At 29.2% G+C, this 11,206-nt stretch overlaps 1 protein-coding gene across 1 annotated transcript; it reads left to right on the top strand.

Annotated features, from left to right (window-relative positions):
• The first annotated feature begins 1,075 nt into the window (after positions 1–1,075).
• LOC130449305 (germ cell nuclear acidic protein-like) lies at positions 1,076–9,738 on the top strand. Its single transcript, XM_056787037.1, has 9 exons — positions 1,076–1,490; positions 1,545–1,688; positions 1,755–2,101; positions 2,158–2,377; positions 2,534–2,678; positions 2,735–3,342; positions 5,055–5,421; positions 5,721–5,828; positions 8,209–9,738. Exons 1-9 carry the CDS (start codon positions 1,406–1,408, stop codon positions 8,462–8,464), a joined length of 2,280 nt encoding a protein of 759 aa, XP_056643015.1. The 5' UTR covers positions 1,076–1,405; the 3' UTR covers positions 8,465–9,738.
• Positions 9,739–11,206: the final 1,468 nt, after the last annotated feature.

The following is an 11,206-nucleotide window of genomic DNA, read 5'->3' as shown; positions in this document are numbered from 1 at the left end:
AGAGCAGATCCATCATCGACACAATACTCATTATCAAAAAAAAATCTACCTGCATACTTGTGAATTGTAGATATGACGAAGTCTTTTAACAATGTGAGGTTGAATGAGATCTCAGTATTATTCAGAAAAAAGTGACTAAACCATAAACTAATTATTGTAATACAAGATGTTAATTGTAATACAAGATGTGAATCAAATTAAGCAATAGAAATAAATATTGTGATAAACATGAACCTATAAAAGATAAACATCAGTCTTTGGTAAAGTCAAGTGGGCCTATCTGAAGGCCCCTTGGTCGCCCACAATGCTATTATGAACCCTGCCGAATTCCCCTTTAACCCTAGGTACACCTCCGACGGAGAATCTCAATTTGGAAAATAGAGATCGCCCACTCTTCTTCATTAGCAGAAACTATCTGACTTTTATACATTTTCTGTACTGGTGACAGCAGCTGCATTTCTATATAAAGAAGCAATTGACTTGTTTAATACAGTAGTTCACAGAATTATCTCAGTAGTGGCGAACCACAATGTATTACATAGATTTATCATCACAGAAATCAAGAGTTATTACAGTGGTAACAGCGATAACAAAATTGAAAATTTTACCAGCAGTTGCAATAGTTAAAAATAAATCGAATTTAGTAACCATAATATTCTACAATTCTAATTCAAAATTTTATTTAATAACTTTAATTATCCAAAATAATTATAAATAATTATGTCAATGTCAGCATTGACATACGTCAATATTAATTTGTAACCATAGACACAACAGCATTAGACGACGCATTCGATTTTCTTTCGTTACATTATAGAAATCGTTTTTAAACTAGGAGGATTAATTTGAATTTAATTTTGTATTTCTGTAGATTCCTGATTGGTCAAATCTAAGATGGTTTTACACAGCACTTTTGACGTATATTATGATTGACAATTATATAAATTATAAACAAATAGTGTTTTATTTTGTCCTTGTCAAATCTAATTTGAACTCAGATAATATTCCAACAACTAGCAGACATTTCGCGAACAACTGCTATCAGCTGATAGGTGATCTGTCTAACCAAGTTTTTGACATTGACGGCACACAGAGACAGAATACGTGTTGTTAAAACGAATATGTATAAAATGGTTAATAATTAATAATAACTTCATAAATGAATTTATTTGATATTATTATAATAAAATTCTATTGATTTTAATACGTTATCAGGAGGAATAATATTAGAATTTTATTGGTTGAGCAATCCTCTCTTTTTTCTTAAATATTTGCACAATCTACGAATTATAAGTCTGTGTTTTAAATATCACTTTTTAAATTTAAAAGCTAGTGAGGTTATGGTCTTTGACAGTTAATCTAATGGTGTTTTAAATTTTAAAATACTTATTAGTAAATATAAATAATGGATGATTCATTTAATCTTCTAAGTACGATGTCACCGAAAATAAAAGTTAAATTAAAAGCAGGGGAAAACAAATTTAGAAAAGGTAATTTTTACTTTTTTCAAAAATTATTTGTTTAAGTGTTATAAAAACTTGTAGTTCGAGGTGCGTCAATATTAGCATTAAAGAAAAATATTAGAAGAAATTCTATTTACGATAAATATATAGCTACAGAAAGTAATCAGGATATTAATATAGTCGAAAATTATAGCACCAAATCTTATGAATCTTCTAGTAACAATGGTAAACAAATTTTTTTATTGAATTGTTATAATTTCGTAATTTTAAAAAAAATTCTTTTTTAACCAGGATTTCAATCTGTAAAAGTTGTTCACGAAGAAGATAAAAATAAATCGATTATTGAAATTTCTGATAGCTCAACTGATTCTAGTTCAGTTGATATTGAAGATGCAAACACTAAACCAACAGCTTCATTAACTAAAGATAAGTTTAACGCCATATCAAATTGGGTAGCAAAAGTTAATCAAGAAAATGAAACAAGTTGTTCAGAATATACAGAATTATCAACTATTTACAATAGTGTTAATGAAAATAACTTTCTTGCTAGTAATAAAGGTACTGCTGTTAATTCTACTTTTCATCAAGGTTGTGATAAGAAATTTAACGAGTTATTCGTTAAGAATAACAAACCGAAGGTAAGTTGATATTTTGTAATAAGAAATTGACGATTTTTTAGTTGTTATTCATTTAGATAGATGAAACTGATAGTACAGATGTAGATGATATAATAGAAAATTCATTAAAAGATTTGATTATAGAAGACTCATTCGAAATTCAAAATCGAAGTTTAAAAAGTCGCTTAGAAGCAGTTAAGGATGTTGTAAATAGAAATGCAGGGACTACATTGAATGACGAACCTGAAAGAGATTTGGTTTCAATAGATAATCAAGATGAAAATGAAAAAGAAACAGGTAATTTAATAATATCGTGTACCCTCGTTTTTTGGTTTTTGGGTTTTTTAGGAATGCTTGGGATTGTTGTCATGCCGGAAGATAAATTTTTTGCCAGGTCAAAAAAAAGAGGGGGCTGAGATAGGACAAAATTATTATTTAATCTTGTCTTTTTAGATAACGTGGGTATAACTGGAGCATTGGGGGTTTTAGACGAACTTTACGGCAACTCTTGGAGGGTAAATAAAGATCTAATTTTATCAAAAACTGAACCCCGAAAGAAAACTAAACTCATTAGTATCAAAAATATTACTTCGGACAGGTAGAGATATTAATTTTCCTTTTGCCCAAAATTTGATTAAATTTTTTTATTTTCAGGAAATCGAAACGATCTCTTTTATACAAAAATCCTTATTTGGATAGAGAGAAATCGAAAACTCAGTTGATAAGCAAAACAACTCAAAAATCTAGATTAGAACAAAACGTTCGATCACCATGGTTGGAAAAATTGAAAAATCTATGTGATCCCGATACAGATTCAGAAAATTCACCGAGGAAAATCACGCATACGAAATTAAAATTCGACGACGAATCTAGCGAGGACGAAACTACAAAAACAACATCGAAATACTTCCAAAACAAAACTAGAAGTAATGAAAATAAAGAAAACGAGAAAAATGATGAAAATGTCACTAAAAGGAAACCTGAGAAGAAAAAACAACATCGGATTAAAAGTGACATTTCCATTGAATCAAATAGTGGCAAGTCGGCTGATAGTAAAAGAAACAGATCTTCTACTAGTAACAGCGATATATGTCATTCAACAAAACCTGATAATACAAAGATAACAAAGAAGATTACATCATCTACGAAGAAAATTATTGATGTTAGTTCCAGTGATAATGAATGGGACGCGGAAGTTAGTAAAATTGAAAGGAAACTCGATGTAAAAGATGGTTATTTTAGCTTTTTAGCTTCTTTATCAGGTAAGTTTTATTAATTATCTCGACCAAAACTAATATTTAACTCTCAATAACTATTTCTTTTTCAGCAACTTTGCAATACACTACTTTTCTTCGTTTTTACTGACTTTTCAATCTACTCTTTTTCCTTTTTCAGCAACTTTTCATTTCACTCTACTTCTTTTTGTAGCAACGTTTCAATCACTCTCCTTTTTCAGCAACTTTTCTATTTACTACTTTTCTTCGTTTCAGCTACATTTCATCTACTCTCCTTCTTTCTTAGCAACATTTCAATCTATTACTTTTTTTTTATTTTAGCAATCTGCAAATGAATTTTTTGTAATAACATTTCAATCTACTCTTCTTATTTAGCAACATTCCAATATACTCCTCTTCTTTCATAGCAACATTTGAATCTACTCTTCTTCGTTTCTTTAGCCACTTTTCAATTTACTACTTTTCTTCTTTTTAGTTACTTTTCAATATATTAGTTTTCTTATTTTTTAGCAACATTTCAATCTAATTTTATTTCTTTTTCAGCAACATTTAAAACCACTACTGTTTTTCTTTTTTACCAACTTTCAAATCTATTCTTCCTTTTTTAACTACTTTTCAATGTACTAGTTTTCTTCGTTTTTAGTTAATATCAAACTACTACTTTTCTTCTTTTTTAGTAACATTTCGATCTACTCTTCTTTTCTTCAGCAACTTTTCAATCTACTCTTCTTGTTTTATTTAGCAACACTCTGTATTAGATTTGAAGAATATTAACGAACAATTTTTTTACATAAATTTAGACAATCATGAAAGTCATTAACGCCACAAACGATCATTTATTTAATATAAGTTTCTAATTATACAGGGATGTACATAAAATACTACTTTCTTCATTAATCATTGTTGACGATTTTTCGAATACCCTGTATAACATATTACAATTACACATTGTTGTAAAAAGAGAGGAATTAACGCGACAATTGATCGTTTAACTTGTACAACTTTTCAATTATACAGGGTTCCACATAAAGTATTATTTTCATTGATAATTGTTAACGATTTTTCAAATACCCTGTATAATATATTACAATAACGCGTTTTTATGGAAATAAATTCAAATTTGATGCAAAATAAAGGATGTTTCATAATCTTCGATGAGGTACAGTGTGTTGAAAATTGTAAAAGCTCTCAAGTAGATAAAAGTCAGATTTAACTGAATAACATACATTTTTTTTTCAACAATCTCTTTTTATTCGTGTAAACAGAATGATATGAATATTATTCAAAATTCCTCCAACTTTTCTGTTGTATATTTCCGAATTTATTTCCCAGAAACATTTATTCAGTAATCACTGGTGGTCAGATTTGGAAAATACGTGGCCACGGTTTTCATTTTTGCCAAATTTGAGTTGTTTTTTCTCTATTTCTTCACCCAATCTATCTAATAACACTAAATAATAATCCCCCATGACTAATTTTATATTAAATACCAAGTACATCCCACATATGTCGTACCATTACCTAAAATTTGAGTTTTGTTACCAGTTTTGTCTGTTTTTCACTCAGAAGGGTATTAATCCACTTTTTTGATCTCGATACTAACGAAAAAAAATTTTCTACCGCCATCTATGCGCCAAGTTTCAAACTTATTGAATTCTATAGTAATTATTACGTAGATAGGACATCCTGTATACTACATATGTTTATTTTTGGTATTAAGGTTGCGTTTTTTATTTCAGAAAATGTGCCGATTTCGAAATGTGACATGTCGGCTCGAATTTTCAGAAATAATTTTAAAAAATTCAAAAACGAATTATCGAAAAAATTGTTTAAACTTTATAACGATAAAGTATTCGATAATATATTACCGGAAGATATGCCGATAGAATGGAACGATAGGATGAGAAGTTCGGCGGGTTTTTGTTATTGCAAAAAGGTCACTAGACGTAACGGAAAAATCGAAAGGTCTGCGAGAATCGTTTTGTCTTCGAAGGTATTAGATAGAGCCGACAGATTGAGGGATACGTTGATTCACGAGATGTGTCACGCCGTTACGTGGATATCGAATTGTATTTCAGATGGCCATGGTGATCATTGGAAATCATGGTAATTTACTGTTTTATTACTTTTTTTATTTTCGTCAATAGCTTCGCGTTACCCCGTATACTATTATCAAATTAAAAAAAAATCTTGAAATATTTCGTTACATAATCAAAATTCGCATATTACACCCTGTATATAATATATTCGGTACGTTCATTGAACATTAAGGATGAAACAAAAAATATATCCTCTAAATAACACCCTGTATAATATTAAAATTACTTCATACACGATTTTATTTGATAATCGTTCATTATTTCGTTTTACCTCGTATACTATTATTAAATGTGATCTTTTTTTAGGGCTTTTAAAGCGATGGAAACATTTCCAGAATTACCTATTATCAAGAGGTGTCATAATTACGTTATTTCAACTAAATATACATATCGGTGTACATCATGTGGTTACAGGTATTTATACCCTACAAATTTTTCACTGTTTACGAGGGTAGCTACACAAGTTTTGAGATATGGCAACACTGACTACGCCATCATAAAGTTCGACATTTTTAATTGTGAACGTAATCAGAACGTGTGCTGTTTGATACTTGAAACCTTCATTTTGGTTATAAAACGGAATTTAATCTCGAACATTTTCGTGTTATGATCAACAGAAGCGTGTCGATTAACTCGCTTCGACTTCTGGTGATTAAGCACCACCTCGATCCACCATTGTTCCGAATTCAATCGTCGTCGCACTTCGCTTCAGGTTTAATTTTGTGAAAGTCGTCCGAAATTGTCTGTTCCCCTCGTATACATTCAAGATTGTATGACATTTGGCTGTCAAAAAGGATTATTCGCATTGGATACGGTTCAAAGAAATGCTCGTGTCCATTGGTGCAAAGAAAAGCTGAAAAAATTCATTCGCGGCGCTTCAAAGGATGTCTATAACATCGTGATATGAAACAACAATCGACTGTATGAGTTTTTTCCTCTTTTCGTATCCATTGATGGATGTTTGCCATCACTTTTCACCATTTTATCCTGACTCCGGTGGTTTGAACCAAATTTTTTTGTATTATAACTATTCTACTTGCGAAATCTTAAATAAAGACCTAACCTAACCTAACTTAACCTAACCTATCTTTTTTGGTATCCATTGATGGATGTTTGCCATCACTTTTCACCATTTTATCCTGTCTCCGGTGGTTTGAACCAAATTTTTCTGTATTATAACTATTCTACTTGCAAAATCTTAAATAAAGACCTAACCTATCTCTTTTGGTATCCATTGATGGATGTTTGCCATCAATCACCATTTTATCCTTTCTCCAGTGTCTATTCTACTTGCAAAGTCTTAATCTTTTTTGTACTTTTGGACTCTCTTAATGCCAACTTGTCCATATTTAGTCATAATCAAGCCAATCGTAAAAATTGGGCTTGTCAGAAATCGTCAATTTCAAAGTTTGATAAAAAAATCAATGGAATTCTATTAGTCCTTAGTCAAAGTTGAAACATTGAACAATTCAATCCGAAAAATGGTACCAATATGGAGAGATTAGAACAGCTCTTCGTATGTAACGTGGTCTTTAACAGAATAAGCATGCAATACTCTAAAGGACATTTCAACATTTTATTTGTTTTCAGTAAAAACTTAATGATGATCCGAAACATGAGTTAAATCAACATTACATCTCTGAGCGTTTACAAATCACAGTATAGTCAAAATTCTAGCCGGATGTCCAAGAACCAGGGAAAGACATCAAAGGCTTCATGGAAAAAATTGAAAATCTGCCACTTTTGATTTTGGCCAATTTTTGAATAAATCTTGGATGGGTAAATCATTGTGTGGTCTAAGATAGCAACCAATAAAAACAAAGTTGTTATCAATGGATCCAGAAAACCAGAATCAGAAGTTTTAGCAATGGATTTAGCAGAAGGACAAGTTAAGTCCAAAACCAAACGGAAATGATCAAAAGAAAAAGGTAAAATAAACCCCATTGTGGCCAAGGAGAAGAGGCAGGTCGAGAAAGACTTGGAGAAACGAAATTGAGGAAGACATAAGGGCAGTTAATATAGAGAACTTGAGGGTAAAATACCGGAAACTAAAGGAATGGAAAATAATAACAAAAGCAGCCAAGACAAACGATAAACTATAAAGAAAACAAAAATAGAAAACGATGAGTAATCTACCTCAATCAAGGAGCGCTAAAACTGATAGCCATAATCCAAAGGATTGAAAGATTTGATGGTGATGATGATGTGCCTTCCTGGTACCAAAATAGACATTCCCAACTCGCCTTTAAAACAATCAAACTTAGAGCCGCGAGATCGAAGTACTGCGTCTTCCAGTGGACATTTCGGAATGGATAATATGAAGTAATAATCCACGAGGAAACTTATTTAATTAGATTAAAACTATCAAAATAGATTCTGACATGGAAGTTGTAGCTGCTTGTAAGTCCCAGGAGACGGAAAGGTCCGATGTAATTATAGAAAAAAATCCAACAATCTTTTAAACACTTAAACTACCACCAGCGTATGCTGGATGGATTTTTTAGTTGGTTTTTAGTCTATTCTTCGATAGATCCGCATCTCAAATGCCTCAAATCTGTTCGTGGTGTTAACTTTCAGTGTCCAGCCGTCATCCGCCGTTATTTGGCACCCGATTATTTCTTCTTCTTTTCCCAAATTAAAAATTAAGGTTTTTCTACATCTGAAGAAGCTGTTGATGCGTTAAAATCACATGTTTTGGATGTACCTTAACCTATATTTATTTGTCTATCTCAAAACTTTAGTAACAACTTGATTTTTGTATATTTTCTCTGTTATATTCTTATTTTTTGTTTAGTATCGGACGCCATTCGAAATCGTTGGATATTGAAAGGAAACGTTGCGGTTACTGCCTCGGAAAATTCGAAGTTTTGATAAACAAAACTAATAAAAAGGGAGAAATTAAGGCGGTAGCGGCGACTCCTAAAAAAGAACCAACAGGTTTTGCTCTTTTCGTTAAAGAGAATTACAGTTCTTATAAAACGCCCGAACGAAAACACGCCGACGTCATGAAGATGCTCGGTCAAAAATTTCAAACTATGAAAGTTAAATAAATAGAAAAATATCTAAAAAAAACATTGAATTAAAAAATGCGATTATTTCGTATAAATAAGAGTGCATCGTAGATATTTTCAGGTTTTCTTGTATGTCATTTTAGTTTTTGATAACAGCACATATCATCCGAGATTCGCGACAAAATGACAAATAAAAAGCGTCCAAAATTTGGTTATTTATTTATCATCATATTTTTTGTTATAATTTACGAATTACCCTGTATGTAAATTCTATTTGTTACACTCAATAATTATTACAGGTAAAGCAAAAAAATTAAATATTCATTTATAGTTCAAATGACGCCCTTAATAATTAGATAATTCAGTTTTACGTTTATTAACGTTTTATAATCGTCCGTAGTTCCGGATTTCCCTGTATACAATTCTCATATTTACTAAAAACTCAAAATATCTATTAGTAGCAAAATATAGTGAATAAAAATCTTCGTAAATTTGAAGAAAACCAAAAGATTTTTCATCATGAAACTTTATTTGTTTCGCAATAACAATTTACGAATTACCCTGTATGTAATTTCTATTTGGTACGTTCAATAAATATTACAGGTGAAGGAAAAAAGTTAAATATTCATTTGTAGTTCAAATGACGCCCTTAATAATTAGAAAATTAAGTTTTAAGTTTAATGACATCTTATAATCGTCCATAGTTCCGGATTTCCCTGTATACAACTCTTTTATTTGCTAAATATTACTGCATATTACATAATTTCGCATTTCTTAATATACTTTATTGGAAATACATCTAATCGGAACGAATAAATTACTAAAAGCTTCAAATTTTTATTTCTATTTATATTTCTATAAGCACTAGCCATGAAGTTAATTATTTGAATATCTTATAAATAACGCCCCATATAATTTCAAAATTCAGCTTCATAAACATTTACATTTTCAAATTTACCATAGTTTGGGATTTTCCTGTATACTATTTTCATATTTATTTAAAAAAATATCAGTTTGTAGCAAAAAATAGCTTTCCCTGAATTCAGAAAAATTTTCATCGTCTGATAATCATAATATATGAAAAATCCTGTATGTAAATGTAAAAAAAAATGGTTAATATTCAGTTAAAAATTGAAAATAAAAAAAATCCGCTAAATACGAATTTTTTTCTTAAGTTAAATGTTGTTTCGCATAGTTTCCAAAATTTCATTATTGACATGGAAAAAATGTACAGGGCGATCCAGAACTGTATATATATATATATATATTATAGCTCTTAATTTTTTTCATTGACAATTATTGTAAACATTTTACAACAAAAATTTATTTATTTTTTATATTTATGTATAAAAATTTTAATAAAAAATATATGTAAGTTGACAAAGTTTTTTTTTGGCACCCTAAAATAAAAATCAAAACACTATAAAAACATATACTAAACAGAAAATTTAGATTAATTAGGAATTTTTTGGAATTTTACCAAAGGTCGATGTGAAAAATGCTAATGAAAAGTATTTTTTTTTAATTTTGGGAAAACGGGTGGAAAGTTAGAAAAAAAATAATCAAAATTGAAGATCTTTTCATTTAAGATACATATGGTTACTGTAAATTTTTCTGTTACTGGTATTTACAAAATTTCGGTGGCTACAGCTTAAGGGATGATTATTAAAATTTTAAAAAACCATAATTCACTCTAAAATTCGAAAATGTTTGAAAAATTATAATATTTCAATTTCAGAGTATTTTTCAAATTGTTTATATAAAAATTTTCTTCATATCTCTATGCCCTTTTAGTATCAGAGAATTAAGGTTATTTTCACCCCCCTTTTATCATTTTCCCACTCTTGTCAATCCTTTATTAATTCATTTGTCGTGTTGTTTTTATCTGTCTTCCTTTGCTTCTTTTCTTTTTCTCCGAAAAAGCTCCTTCTCTTCAATATTGTAATTTTATCTGTTCAGTAGGGATTTTTTAAAGAAATTAAGTCAAAATATCCATAAAAATAGAAAAATGTATAGAAAAAAAAAATGAAAAAATTCAAAAAAATAAAGAAAATATATACAAAAAACAAAACATTCCAAAAAAATAAAAGAATGTATACAAAAACACAAAAAAACCGAAAAAAATAAAGAAGATATACACAAAAATACAAAAAATTCCCAAAAAATGAGAAAATGTATACAAGGAGCAGAGAATTCCAAAAAAATGTAAACAAAAAACAAAAAATTCCTAAATAAAGAGAAAATGCATTGGAAAAACAAATTCCCAGAAGGTAAAAAAATAAATACAAAAAAACAACAAAATATATATTAAAAAACAAAAAATGTATACATAAAAACAAAAATTTCCAAAAAAAATAAAAAAATGTACATAAAAAACAGAATTCTAAACAAAAAAAAATGTATACAAAAAAAAAACAAAAAATATATACAAAAAAACAAAAAATGTTCAAAGAAACATAATTACATAAAACAAGATATTCCAAAAAAAAAAGTGTATATAAAAAAATTAAAAATGTATACAAAATAAAAAATATACATATAAGAAAAAAAATTTTCAGAACATAAATACAAAATGTATGCAAGAAACATTTCCAAAAAATAAAAAAATGTGTGCAAAAAATCAAAAAATATATACAAAAAACAAAAAGAAGTATACAAAAAAATGTATACAAATAAAAAATCCAAAAAATAAGAAAATGTATACAAAAAGCAAGAAATTCCAAAAAAAAATCAAAAATGATGTCCCTCGGCCAGGCTGTAGGCGACTGCGAATCTCTCGCA

This window comes from Diorhabda sublineata, chromosome 10 (genome assembly GCF_026230105.1).
Source record: "Diorhabda sublineata isolate icDioSubl1.1 chromosome 10, icDioSubl1.1, whole genome shotgun sequence".
Taxonomy (NCBI): Eukaryota; Metazoa; Arthropoda; class Insecta; order Coleoptera; family Chrysomelidae; genus Diorhabda; species Diorhabda sublineata.
The sequence above is the reverse complement of the archived record's forward strand: the minus strand, read 5'-3'. Positions and strand labels throughout refer to the sequence as shown.